The sequence below is a fragment of the Dasypus novemcinctus genome, chromosome 28, assembly GCF_030445035.2.
Source record: "Dasypus novemcinctus isolate mDasNov1 chromosome 28, mDasNov1.1.hap2, whole genome shotgun sequence".
Lineage (NCBI taxonomy): Eukaryota > Metazoa > Chordata > Mammalia > Cingulata > Dasypodidae > Dasypus > Dasypus novemcinctus.
In genome coordinates this window covers 23,759,530-23,774,636 of record NC_080700.1, presented here as the reverse complement: position 1 = coordinate 23,774,636, position 15,107 = coordinate 23,759,530, and the positions used below count along the sequence as shown (strand labels likewise).

General features: G+C 35.7%; 1 protein-coding gene across 1 annotated transcript in view; it reads right to left on the bottom strand.

Annotated features, from left to right (window-relative positions):
* PACRG (parkin coregulated) overlaps positions 1-15,107 on the bottom strand; it is a 593,567-nt gene that overhangs the window by 483,990 nt on the left and 94,470 nt on the right. The window contains exon 2 of the mRNA XM_004466005.2: positions 1,103-1,237. Coding sequence (XP_004466062.1) covers positions 1,103-1,237 — 135 coding nt within the window. The remainder of the gene's footprint in view (positions 1-1,102; positions 1,238-15,107) is intronic.

Genomic DNA, 15,107 nt, shown 5'->3' with positions numbered 1-15,107 from the left:
TCCCAGGGGTGTGTTAATTTTAATGAATCTTTCTAAGCTGTTTACTTCGATGAATCCTTGCATTTGCTAATTTTCTTTTTTTAACATAAACTTGTCTGTTATTAAATAAAAGCAATTCCTAGGTTCACCTTCACACATTCCTGCTGGACTTTCTAGCAAAATGAGTCAACCGTTTAACTTAGATGCTATTTGACAAAAAAAAATCTTTCATATTCATTAACCTGATGTGATACTCACATGTGGGCAAATGCTTTGCTGTCTCTGGGCAGAGAAGCCTTTTTAGCTGATAAACATCACCCAAAGCCTAGTCTTTGATAGCAAAAACAATTAAATAGCTGAAGCAGGTTAGAGATCAGCATTCATTTTTCAAATTAAATGTAAAAGCCTTCTCTGGTTAAGAGATTGGCAAGTTTTTGCAAATAACATCAGCGAGCCTTTTAGAAAGCAACACAGCCACATTAGAACGGAGCCATTAGGCAATACATTTATTTTGAAGCCAATTAACCTTTTGTCAGAAAAACGTCGGTGTGGTAATGGTTTCAGCAGTGGAGGTCAGTCTCTAACAGGGGCACGTGTGACAGCAACTGCGCTGGCTGACATATGCTGCAGACGGGGGAGGACAGTAGGGGAATGAGAATCGGTTTTCTTTTGTATTCCACTCTGCATTTCCAGGGGACAGACAATTCTTGACCTATCCATTTAGGTAATTAAAGCTTCCATTTGGAAGTGTCCTGCAGGAAGGTGAAATTTGGGGGAGATAAATGGCTGTCGCTCAGCCTATCCAGCCACCAGTCCCATCGTTTGATGGACTGCCTGAAACAGGCTGGGCTGCCAGTTTCTCATAAAAATAGAGATGCACTGGGCAGCAGACGATTCTCCAAGGCAAAGCAATGCTGTCATTTTCTTTTCTGCAGGCTGTAATTTAATTGTTAGTCAAGGTGGATGGCTGACACGGGGGGCCTTTTTCTAAGAGCTCGCCCACCGTCTTCCATTTGCCGAGAAATGACTCTGGTTTATGTACTTACCAGCCAAGTTTGTTTGGCATTGGGAGATGCAGTTTTAATAAGCACGGCTAGCTGTCACTGGCTGTGCCCTGACTTACCTTCCAGGCTATTTTGTTTCCTTTCGAATCATGCTCGAGGGCGATGGGAAAGTCTCCTCGCTCATAAAATTTTCGAAACGCTGTGGGCTTTGTGGGTCGTTCTTTAAATGCCCCTGCAGCTGGAGGGCCTCTCACCTGAGAAGCAAACAAACAAGCAGAACACAGAAACAATGGTCAGGCCTTAAAACACACAAAGAATCCCCAAAGAAAAGACTTTTTGGTTTTAAAAGTATTTTAGTTTGTATGAATATGCTGGCAGATGAAGCTCAGAGTATGTATTAATGGACGAAAGAAATCTCACTAATTCAAAAATTTGGGAATTCTTGTAGAATTCAGGTTCTGGTTGGCAAATGCCTCAAAATAGTAATGATAGTAAATATCATTGCTATTATGGGGTTGCTTTATTTCAGGCTACTTTAGAAAGCATTCTACAAAATGTTGCTTTTAAAATAACACTATAATGAGAAGCCTAAGCTTTTATTCAAGAAAAACATTTTAATAGAGGTATTAGGGTCAGAGTGTTAAAATTTCTAAGATTACTAATAATTGGAAATTCTAATCTCAAGTGTGACATACTTTAACACAGAGTAATATATGTAAAATATTTCATTTCAATCATTCCATATACAAAATGGGGGCTATTTTCTCATGTTATGAATATTAACAACAAAATATAAAAATGTCATATGAAATTAAATAGTGATACATGGGATAGCATAAAAAGAAAACTGTGGTCTGCGATAAGTGCAACATACATTTAGCAATATCAATTTATGAGAAAATAATATTAGAATAGATTACATGAGAATCTTTCATCCCATAGTAAATTTTCATTAAAGAAAAAATATTTCATAGTGAATTAGTCGTATTGGTACATCTTTTAAATGTGTGTTATTTGTAACTAATTCATTAGGTTACAAAATTCAAGATGATTAGTGAAATATTTAGAACATTATAATATACTGTGATGTTTCCTACATACTGTTTAACAGGGTTACCTTTCCTCATTTATAAAAAAATAGTAAAGACTTCTCATTAATTTAATTATTTTGATTATTGAAATGGACAAGATAGCAAATAATGTATCTAATTCTAAATACTTTAAATTATTTGATATAATCAATTTAAATATTTTTGTGAAAAATATTAATTTTAAAATGAAATATGCAAAATACATATCTAATAGAACAATAAATATATTAATGACAAATTACATATAATACACATACAAAGGCTACTATTTGATATTGAGTAGGATATTAAGAAATATCATATTAAGATGACTAAAATGCTGAAGTAGAGTTGAGTGAGAATATAAAAGGCATTTAATAGAATTTAGATTTACTTCACTACATAGCATATTATTCCTAGTATACAATTACATAAGTAATTGAGATCTTACTGGGCAGCATGTAAGCAAAATTTCCTTTTATTAAAGATTTAAAATTTGTTCTAGTATTATAATTACTTAGTTACTTCTGTCAGCCAAACTCATTCAATTTTTAAATAAATACCTTTGCTAAACACAGTCACAAACTTTGTTTGGTGTACAAAGGAGATGATTTTCAACTAATTTACTATAAAGAAAGATCAGTACAAAATCTAAAGAAGTTGTGCAGAAAGATATAATTTTTCATATATTAGAGCTGTGATTTTTCTTGGACTTTTGAAATTCATAGAGGAGTAAATGTGAATCACATTTCTGAGGTTGGATTGACAAATTTTTATTTTGTCAAGAAGTTAAATTTAAAAATTACCATCTACTATGGCATAATCCTATCACCTCAATAAAGTGATAAGAACATAATCTACAGAAAGAAACCTCAGCCAAGTTAAACCAACATGTATATATATTAAAAGAAAGTTATTCTACAAGTGTACATGTGTGTGTGTGTTTCTTGTAGAATTCAGGTTCTGGTTGGCAAATGCCTCATTTTTTGCATGTGTTTTTAATTAAATTAGATATTTAGTATGAGATCATTGTAGAGCCACTTGCTGTTTTAAGAAATAACACAGAGACTTCTCATGCATCCTTTTCCCAGTTTCTCCCAATTGAATATCTTGTAAAACAATAGTACAATATTATAATCAGGATATTGGCATTGAATATAGTCAAGTTTTAGAGCATTGCCATCACCACAAAGATGCCTCAGTATCTCAGTTTGCCCTTTTATAATCACACCCACTTCCTTCTGTTCCCCACCCACTCTACCACCAACCCACCACCCCAAACCACGAATCTAATCTCCATTTCTATAATTTTGTTATACCAAGAATCATACAGCTTGTAACTGTTTGGGATTTTGTTCACTCAACATAAATCTCTGGATTTCATAGACTTCACTCTTTTTATTGCTGAATACTATTTCCACTGCATGGATGTATCACAATTGTTTAACCCTCTGAAGGTCATCTTGTTTGTTTCCTGTATTCAGCTATTAGGAATAAAGCTGTAGGGGTTTTTTTGTTTTGTTTTTTTGGTTTTTTTTTTTAAGATTTATTTTTATTTTTTTAAATTTATTTCTCTTCCCGCCACCTGCCCCCACCAGTTGTTTTCTCTCTGTGTCCATTCGCTGTGTGTTCTTCTGTGTCTGCTTCTATTCTTGTCAGCAGCACTGGGAATCTGTGTCTCTTCTTGTTGCATCATCTTGCTGCATCGGCTCTCCATGTGTGCAGCGCCATTCCTGGGCAGGCTGAACTTTTTTTCGCGTGGGGCAGCTCTCCTTACGGGGTGCACTCCTTGTGCGCGGGTCTCCCCTACACGAGGCAGAGCACTCCTTGTGCACATCAGCACTGGGTGAGGGCCAGCTCCACATGGGTCAAGGAGGCCCTGGGTTTGAACCATGGACTTCCTGTGTGGTAGGTGGACGCTCTAACAGTTAAACCAAGTCTGCTTCCCAAAGCTGTAGATTTTTGTAATATTCTTTACCAATTTGAGGTAGTTGCCCTCTATTGTTATTTTTTTCAATGATTTTATCATGAATGGGTATTCAATTTTGTTAAATGCTTTTTCTGCACCAGTTGATTTGCTCACGTAATAATACTTCTTTAGCCTGCTGATTTAGTGGATTACATCTATTTATTTTTCAAATATTGGACCAGTTTTGCATCCCTGGAATAAATCCCACTTGGTCAAGGTGCCTAATTCCTTTATATTTTGCAGTATTCTATGTACTAATAATTTGTTCTTCAAAAAATGAATGAGTTGTTTTCCCTCTTATTTCATTTTCTGGGAGAGGTTGTACAAGAGTGGTGGTAATTCTTCTTTAAACATTTGATAGAATTGTCCAATGAAACCCTCTAGGCCTGGAGATTTCTTTTTTTGAGTGTGAGTTTTGCAATTACAAATTCAATTCCCTGAGTAGTTATAGACTTACTCAAGTATCAATTTCATATTGGTGATTGATGGTAGTTTGTAGGATTTTTTGTTTGTTTGTTTTTTAGGAATTAGCCATTTCAAAAGTTATCAAATTTATGGATGGAGAGTTGTTTGTAGTATTCCGTTATTATCCTTTTAATGTCTGGATATTCTGTAATAATATTCCCTATTCATGCCTGCTATTTTGTATCTTGGCTCTTTTGCACTTTGTCAATCTTGCTAGAGGCCAGTTAATTTTATATTTATCTTCAGAGAACCAGCTTTGTTTCCTTGAGTTTCTCTGTTGTTTTCTATTTTCAATTTCATTGATTTCTGATCTCTATTTTGACTTGCATTTATTTTCCTCTTCTTTTTTTAGTATCTTGTAGTAGAAGCTTAGATTATTGAGTTCAGATGTTTCCTCTTTTCTAATTATGACTTAAGTGCTCTAAACATCTTCCTCAGCATTGCTACAAATTTTCATATGTAGTTTCATTTTCTTTCAGTCCAATGTATCTTTTTTTTTTTCTATTTTCACTCAGAATATCTTTTTTTTTTATTGATTTTGTGATAATATTACATTAAAAATATATATGTGAGGTCCCATTCAACCCCACCCCCCCCACCCCACCTCTCCCCCCCCCCCCCCCCCAGCAACACTCGTTCCCATCATCATGACACATCCATTGGATTTGGTAAGTACATCTTTGGGCACCTCTGCACCTCATAGTCAATGGTCCACATCATGGCCCATACTCTCCTCCATTCCATCCAGTGGGCCCTGTGAGGATTTACAATGTCCAGTGATTGCCTCTGAAGCACCATCCAGGGCAGCTCCATGTCCCAAAGACGCCTCCACCTCTCATCTCTTCCTGCCTTTCCCCATACCCATCAGCAACATATTACTAAATAATCCATGGGTCAAAGAGGAAGCTTCAAGGGAAATTAAAAAGATACATTATTTAGTAATATGTTTAGTATCCAAGTGTATGGAGATTTTTCAGCTATCTTGTTATGGATTTCTAGTTTGATTCCACTGTAGTCAGATAACTTACTCTGTAAGATTTTTAATGTTTTAAATTTGTTGAGTTTTTTTTATGGTCCTAAATAACATCTATCTTGCTATGAGTTCATTAAGCATTTGCAACAAATGTGTATTCTGCTTTTGGGTAGACTGTTCTATAAAATGCTGATTGGATGATGATGTTCAGTTCTATATATTTGCCAATTTTCTGTCTAGTAGTTCCTTCAAGTATTGAGATAAGAATGTCGAAATCTTCAACAATAATTTTGGATGTGTCTATATCTCCTTTTGATTTTATTAGTTTTTGTTTCACATTTGGTAGCTCTTTTGTTGGGTATGTAGATATTTGATTTGCCTTCTTGATGGAGCGAATCTTTTTTTGTTGTTACGTAAGCCCTTCCTCTGTCTCTGGTAATTTTCTTTTCTGTGACGTCTACCTTATCTGATAGCATTATAGACACTTCTGCTTGCTTTTGTTTAGTGTTTGCTAATTTCCTTTAACCATTTTTTGTAGGGTAGGATCTGCTGGTGACAAACTCTCTTAGTTCTCTTTCATCTGCGAATGCCTTGGTTCATTCCTAAAGGATGTTTTAGCTGACTATAGTGTTCTAGGGTGACAGTTCTCTCTTAGCACTTGAAAACTATTGTGCCTCCATGGATTCTAATGAGAACTCTGTTGCCATTCGAATTGTTTTTCCCTTGGACAAAACACTGCTTCAAAATTTTTTTCTGTCCTAATTTTCAAAATTTTAATTATGATGTGTGCTGGTATGGATTTATTTTGATGTATCCTGTTTGGTGTTAGTTCAATTTCTTGAATCTATAGATCTGTGTCTCTTGCCAAATTTGGGAGGGTCTAGTCCATTATATCTTTGAGCTCTTTTTCAGCCCTGCCCTCTTTTTCCTCTCCTTCTAGGATTCAATTACATGAATATTAGATCTTTTGTTATAGTCCCACAGGTCCCTGGAGATCTGTTCATTTCTTTACCAGTCTATTTTCTCTCTATTCTGATTGGGTCATTTCTATTGCTTTATCTTCAGGTTACCTGATTCTTTTTTTGTCCTCCTCCATTCTGCTATTGAGTCCAACAATTCAATTTTTTGTTTCCATTATTATAAGTTTCAGTTCAAAATTTCAATTGACTCTTTCTTTATATTTTCTATTTCTTTGCTGAGACTTTCTATTATTTCATTGTTTCAAATGGGTTCATAATTGCTCATTGAAGCATTTTTGATGACGGCCATTTTAAAATCTTAGATAATTCTAATATTTTATTATCTTGGTGTTGACATCCATCAATTGATTTTTTTCATTCAGTTTAAGATCTTCCTGGTTCTTGGTATGATGAGTACTTTTCCATTGAAACCTGGGCATTTGGGTGTACAATGAGACTCTAGATTTTAAACCTTTTGTTTTAACTGATTTCTCATAACTTTTTGGCAGGGTTGGGGTGTACCACCTCATTATTATCAGGTTGGGGCAGAAGTCCTCGTACACAAACTGGCATTTGCTGACACTAAAGGATGAGCTTCTACTTGCTCCTGGATGAGGGTGAGGATTCTGGCTTCCCTTTAGGCATCCACTGACATCAACCTGGTTAGGAGGGATAGGACTGCCTGATGACTTCTTCCCATAAGGCTTCCACTAACAGCAGACATGGGATGGCCATATAATTGTTGGGTAAAATTCGTGACTCTCCAAGAGACATCTTCTACCATTACTGCAGCAGGAATGGGGAGGGGTGTCTCATTATTTTGGGGTGGGGATGGAAGTCCAGGTTCCCCATGTGGTCTCTCTGACACCCTGGGGAATGGGGCCCTTTTACCACCCTGTTGATGCCTCATTTTTAAAGTTCAACTACAGTCATTATTAAGATCTTGTGTTTGTTGATTATCTGCTAACCATCCTTTTCAGTTTTTCTAGATGCTATATTGTGATTTATACTGTTGACTGAAATCTTTACACTTGTTAATTGACCTAAAATTTGCTTGGTATTATCAATCCTTCTCTTTTTCTTGTAATTCTCTTAAAATTAATTTCTCTTTTCCATTTTTTTCATAGTTAATATACTTTCCTGATTCTGATCTCAAAATTCTTACTGACCCTAACCTTTCAAGACATTAGCTAATTTCTCTACTATCTCAGAAAGACAAAGAGGTGGTTTTATAAATTTCTATAGATAACTTATATACTACCATTATTCCCCTAAATTTTCATGGAGTCCATACAGAAATGGTTTTATGTCTGCAGTTCCATGGGAAGACATTCTTTAGAAGGGAATTTTACAAAATTATCCATGCTGCTATATAATACCCCAACAGTGAGGAAATTCTTCTTGTGTGTCTGTTATTTTCTGTCTTTATATTCGTGCCTTCTATTTATTTGTAAAAATTTTATATATCTTTTGGATTCTGCTATTGATACTTACTAAATTAAACTCTAGACATCTGAAATGCTGTTTTGTTGTTTTGTTTTGTTTTTTTGCAGAACTAAATAGAACATCTTCAATAAGATTTGTTTGTATGGCAGTAGCATTACCTAATTTACCAGATGCTTTATTGCTAATTTTTTAGATAATATTTTTCTGTTCCATATACCTATTCACCCACCTAACCATTATAAGATGACAAAATATTTTTATATTCCATGCATAATCCATTCCAAATAATTCTAAAACTCTGTAAATTAAAAATCAAGAGGATTGTGGGAAGATGGCAACAGACTAACAGGCAGAGATTAAGGCCCTTTCAGTAACAACAGAGAAGAGCCAAAAAATGCCACAGGAACTTGCTTTAGGGTTCAACAGACCAGGAAAATACTACACAGCTCCCAGGAGGGTAAGGGACAGAAAGATGAAGAAGCTGAAAAAATGACTTAACAAGCCCACAAAGTGGCCAGGAAGGGCTCCCCTTCCCCACCCCCAAGATATTAAGCTGGGGTTAAACACCTGGCTCACTACAGCCCATTCAGAGAGGAATAGACATCTTCCTCCCTGTTTCAAGGGAAAAGAGAGGGGAGGTTGGGTGCTTTTATTCAGTGAATTCAGCCAGCAGAGTCCTCTTAAATATCTAATCTGGAGATTCAAAACAGGAACAAAGGAAGGCCAAGACTGAAACACCTCCATGGAAAAGGGCACTGATGAGGGCCATCTGCTGGCTGTTCTGGAAATTGCATGAACAAAAATTTTTCTTTCCACTCTCTGTGTTCAACACCTGGGAGAAAATATGTAACCCATTAGTGAGTCCCCAGTCTGAATTTGAAAACTTACATGGAGCAATTTGAACAACTTAGAATAAGTTGAGCCAAATATCAAAGAGCTGTGAAAAAGAAAAACTGAACAATAGTCAAGAAAGAGAAGTTGGCCATCAGAGTAAATTCAGCAACATATTCAGATGCCTAGACATCAGCAAAAAAAAATTACAAGCCATAATAGGAAACAAGAAGAGATGGCCCAGCCAAAAGAACAAACCAAATATCCTGAAGAGATACAGAATTTAAGAAAATTAATCAGCAATAATCACACAACTCTCCTAAATCACTTCAAAGAATTTAAAGAAAATATGACTAAATAAATAAAGGATATTAATAAAATCCTGGGAGAGCATAAAGAACAATTTGAAAGCCTACGAAAGAAAAGTAACAGACTTATGGGAATGAAAGACACAATGGTTGTGATTAAAAATACATTAGAGACACATAATAGCAGATTTGAATTGCTTGAAGACAGAATTAGTGATTTTGAAGCCAGAACATCTGAATTGGAAAAGAGAATAAAACAGAGATAGAAGAGAATGGAAAAAATGGAACAGTCTCAGGAATCGAATGACAACATGAAATGCACAAACATTTGTGTTATTGGTGTCCCAGAAGGAGAAGAGAATGGAAAGGGGGCAGAAAGAATATTTGAGGAAATAATGACCAAAAACTTCCTAATGTTTATAAAGGACATAAATATAAATATCCAAGAAGGACAATGTACCCCAAACAGAATAAATTCAAATAGACCTACCCTGAGACATCTACTCTTCAGAATGATAAAGAGAGGATTCTGAAACAAGCAAGAAAAAAACAAAGCATCACATAAAAGGGAAACTTGATAAGATTAAGTACCAACCTCTCATCACAAACCATGGGGGCAAGGAGAAAATGGTATGCTGTATTTAAAGTACTGAGAGATCCCTTCATAAGACTTTCATGCTAATGTGCTGGAGGTGCAGTTAATGTTGGGGTTTAAGATATATTTAGGGGATTTGAATCTCTGGACTGACAATGTGATAGCCAGATCCTGAGCCTCAACAGACTCCAGCACCTACAATCTGATTTATTGGACTTACCACACTCAGCTAAGATGGAGGTGAAGGACAACCACCACACCATGGAGCCTAGAGTGATTACAACTGAAAATGGGAGGATTGCATCCAGCATCCAGGTGGAATCTGAGCCTCCTCTTGACATAAAGGTGCAATGGACACAACCAATCCAGTGTCCACATAGAAGAGGTGGCATTGGATTGGGAAAAGTGGACATAATGGACAAAGGGTATGGGGAAAGGCAGGAAGAGATGAGAGGTGGAGGCGTCTTCGGGACATGGAGCTGCCCTGGATGGTGCTTCAGAGGTAATCACCGGACATTGTAAATCCTCACAGGGCCTACATGATGGAATAGAGGAGAGTATGGGCCATGATGTGAACCAATGTATATGAGGTGCAGAGGTGCCCAAAGATGTACTTACCAAATCCAATGGATGTGTCATGATGATGGGAACGAGTGTTGTTGGGGGGGGGGGGGGAGAGGGGGGGGTGGGGGGGTGGGGTTGAATGGGACCTCACATATATATTTTTAATGTAATATTATTACAAGGTCAATAAAAAATAAAAAAATAAAAAATAAAAAAATTTAAAAAAAAAAAAAAAAAAAAAAAAAATAAAGTACTGAGAGAGAAAAACTGCCAGCAAAGAATTTGGTATCTGGCAAAGCTCCCCTTCAAAAATGAAGGTGAGTTCAAAGTCTTCACAGACAAACAAAAACTGATAGAGTATATTACCAAAAGACCAGATTTGCCAGAGATACTAAAGGGGGTGCTGCAGCCTGAAAGAAAAAAAAACAAGGAACAAGGGTGACAGATTTGGAGAAGAGTTTAGAAATGAAGATTATTAGGAAGGGTAAACTAAAGGATAAGAAGACAGATAATAGAACAGTATCACAATAGACAGTCAAAGAACAAAATGGATGAAGTAATGCCTTTACAGTAATATCATTGAATGCTAATGGATAAAACTTCACAATTGAAAGACATAGACTGATAGAATGGGAAAAAAACATGAGCCATCTACATGTTGTCTACAAGAGACTCAGGGAAGATGCAAGGACACAATCAGGTTAAAAGTGAAAGGTTGGAAAAAGGTATTCCATGCAAATAGCAACCAAAAAAAGAGCTGGAGTAATGATACTAATACCAGACAGAATAGATTTTAAATGCAAAATTGTTATAAGGATGAAGAAGGTCATTATATATTAACTGGGGAAATTCACCAAGAAGAAATGACTGTACTAAATATTTATGCACCTAACCTGAATACTTCAAGATACATGAGGCACATACTGGCAAAACTGAAGGGAGAAATAGATGTCTGTACACTAGGAGTTGGAGACTTCAATACACCACTCTAAGTATTGCATAGAACATCTGGACAGAGGATAAATAAAGAAATAGAGTACTTGAAGAGTATAATAAATGAACTAGACCTAACAGACATCTATAGAGCTCTGCACCCAAAACAGCAGGATATAGTCTCTTTTTGAGTGCTCTTTGATCCTTCTCCAAGATAGACCACATGTTGTGTCACAAGACAAGTCTCAATAAATATAAAAAGATTGAAATTGCACAAAACACTTTCTCTGATCATAATGAAATGAAACTGGAAATCAATAATGGACAGAAAAAGGGAAAATACATAAATACATGGAGATTAAACAACATACTCATATAACCAGAGAGTCAAGAAGAACTGCAAGGGAATTCAGGAAATATCTTGAGATGAATGAAAATGAGAACACAATATACCAAAATCTATGAGACACTGCAAAGGCAGTGCTGAGAGGGAATTTAATGCCCTCAATGCTTACATTGAGCTAAAATTGAAGATCTAACTACACACCACACCTGGAGGAACTAGAAAAAGAACAGCAAACTAATCACAAACCAAGCTGAAGGAAAGAAATAGTAAATATCAGAACAGAAAAAAAATGAAATCAAGAACAAAAAATAAACAAGAGAATCAACAAAACCAAAAGTAGGTTCTCTGAGAAGGTCAACAAAATCGACAAACCCATAGCTAGACTGTCAAAGAAATAAAGAGAGGAGATGCAAATAATAAAATCAGAAATGAGAGGGGGACATTACACTGATCCCACAGAAATTAGAAAGCTCATAAGAGGATACTATGAACTACTGTATGCCAAAAAACTAGGCAATATAGAGGAGATGGACAAATTCCTAGAAACACACAAACCACCTACACTGACCCTAGAAGAAATAGACGACCTCAATAAACCAATCACAAGTGAAGAGATTGAAATAGTCATCAAAAACCTCCCAAAGATGAAAAGCACAGGACCAGATGACTTCAGAGGTGAATTTTACCAATCATTCAAATACAATCTAATACCAATGTTGCTCAAACTCCTCCAAGAAATTGAACAAGAAGGAACACTACCAAACTCATTCTATAAAACCAACATCACCATAATACCAAAACCATATAAAGATACTACAAAAAAAGAAAATTACGGACCGATATCTCTAATGAATATAGATGCCAAAATCCTCAACAAAACTTGCAAACAGAATCCAAAAGGACATTAAAAGAATTATACACCACAATCAAGTGGGTTTTATCCCAAGTATGCAAGGGTGGTTCAACATAAGAAAATCAATTAGTGTAATCAATTAGTGTAAGAAAATCAATTAGTATTAATCAATTCATTAATAAATTGAAGAAGAAAAATCACATGATCCTCTCAATTGATGCAGAAAAGCTATTTGACAAAATACAGCACACTTTTTGATAAAAGCACTCCAAAAGACAGGAATAGGAGGAAGCTTTCTCAATATGGTAAAGTACATATGTGAAAAACCTACAACTAGCATTGTACTTAATGGTGAAAGACTGAAAGCTTTCCCGCTGAATTCAGGAACAAGACAAGGATGCCCACTGTCACCATGATTATTCAATATTGTGCTAGAAGTTCTAGCTAGAACAAGTAGGCTAGATAAAGAAATAGAAGGCGCCCAAACAGGAAAGAGGAAGAATTAAAACTTTCATTATCTGGTGATGATATTATTCTATAAATAGAATCTCCTGGAAAATCCACAACAAAACCACTAGAATAGACAAGTTCAACAAAGTGGCAGGATACAAGATTACTATCCAAAAATCAATAGTGTTTCTATACTCCACTGATGTGTAATCTAAGGAGGAATTCAGGTTAAAAAATTCCATTTGCAATAGCAACTTAAACAACCAAATATTTAGGAATAAACTTAACCAAGGATGTAAAGGACCTGTATACAAAAAACAACAAAATATTGCCGAAAGAAACTGAAGAAGACTTAAATAAATGGAAGGGCATTCTGTATTCATGGATTGGAAGACTAAATATTCTTAAGATGTCATTTCTACCCAAACTGATTTACAGATTCAACACAATCCCAATAAAATCTCAACTGTCATTTTTGCAGAAGTGGGAAAACCAATCATGAAATTTATTTTGAAGGGTAAGTGTCCCCAAATAGCTACAAAAAAGAAGAACCAAGTTGGAGACCTCTCACTTCCAGACTTTAAAACATATCACCTAGCTACAGTGCTAAAAACAGCACAGTAATGGCATAAAGACAGACACATTGACCAATGGAACCAAATCTAGAACTCAGAAATAGACCCTCTTACCTACAGTCAAGTGATTTTTGATAAGGCTGTTAAGTCCTCTCAGCTGGACCAGAACAGTCTATTTAGCAAATGGTGATGTGAGAACTGGATATCCATATTCAAAAGAAAGAAGACACCTCTCTTACACCTTGTACAAAAATTAACTCAAAATAGATCAGAGAGCTTATATTAAAAGTGACTACCATAAAAACTCCTAGAAGAAAATGTAGGAAAACATCTTCAAGATCTTATGGTAAGCGGTAGTTTCTTAAACCTTATACCCAAAGCCTGAGCAACAAAAGAAAAAATAGATAAATGGAACCTCCTCAAAATTAAACACTTTTGCACCTCAAACGACTTTGTCAGAAGGGTGAAAAGGTAGCCAACTTGATGGGAGAAAATATTCAGCAATCATATATCTGATAAGGGTTTAAAATCTATGATATACAAAGAGATCATACAACTCAACAATAAAAAGACAAACTACCCAATTAAAAAATGGGCCAAAAATTTGAATAGACAATTGTTCAAAGAAGAAATACAAATGGCGAAGAAACACATGAAAAAATCTTAAACGTCACTAGCAATTAGGGAATGCAAATCAAAACTACAATGAGATATCATTTCACGCCTATTAGATTGGCTGCTATTAAAAAGTTGGAAAACTAAAGGTTGGAGAAGACGTGGAAAGAGAAGAATGCTTATTCACTGCTGGTGGGAATGTAGAATGGTACAACCACTGTGGAGGACTGTTTGGCAGTTCCTACGGAAGCTGAATACAGATCTGACACATGACCCGGTAATACTATTACTAGGTATATACCCAGAAGAACTGAGAGCAGTGACACAAACAGACATCTGCCACTGATGTTCATAGCAGCATTATTCACAAATGCCAAAAGGTGGAAACACCCCAGGTGTCCATCAAGTGATGAATGGATAAACAAATTGTGGTGTATACACACGATAGAATATTAATGCCATGGCCAGAAGAAATGAAGGGAAGCATATGACGACATGGATGTACCTGGAGGACATTATGTTGCCTGAAGCAAGCCAGACACAAAAGGCCAAATACTGTATGACTGCACAGTTATGAACAAAATATACTGTGTAAATCCACGGAGTTAATAATTAGAATAGTTAAAAGGTTGTTTATAAATCTTTGGAAATGAATAGAAATAGTTAAAGCATATGATGGTGTTTGTAACTAGCAGGGCTATTGTATGGGCATGACAGTGATTGGAAAGGAAAGTCCAAGGTCATGTATATTACTAGAAGGAAAGCTAAAAACTGCAATATAGGACTATATAAGAGAGTAAAACCTCATGTAAAACATGAATATGGGTGATATTGCATATGTAAGATTTTTTTACAAAATATAAATACAAACATACTACAGAGAAGGAAATAGAATAGCAACTATGTATGGCAGGCGAGGATAGAGAGACTGAGCAGTGATGAGTTTTGTTTGTTTTTCATCTATTATTATTATTGGAATAATGAAAGTGCTTTGGGAATGACTGGCGTGATGAATGCACAAACGTGATTATACCAAATACCACTAATTATACTCTTTGGATGGATTTATGCTTTACTAATATGTACCATTAAAATTGTTTAAAAAACTGCTTAAGAAAAGAAAAACTCTCTGGACTGATAATAAGACACCCAGGACCAGAGCCTCAACAGAC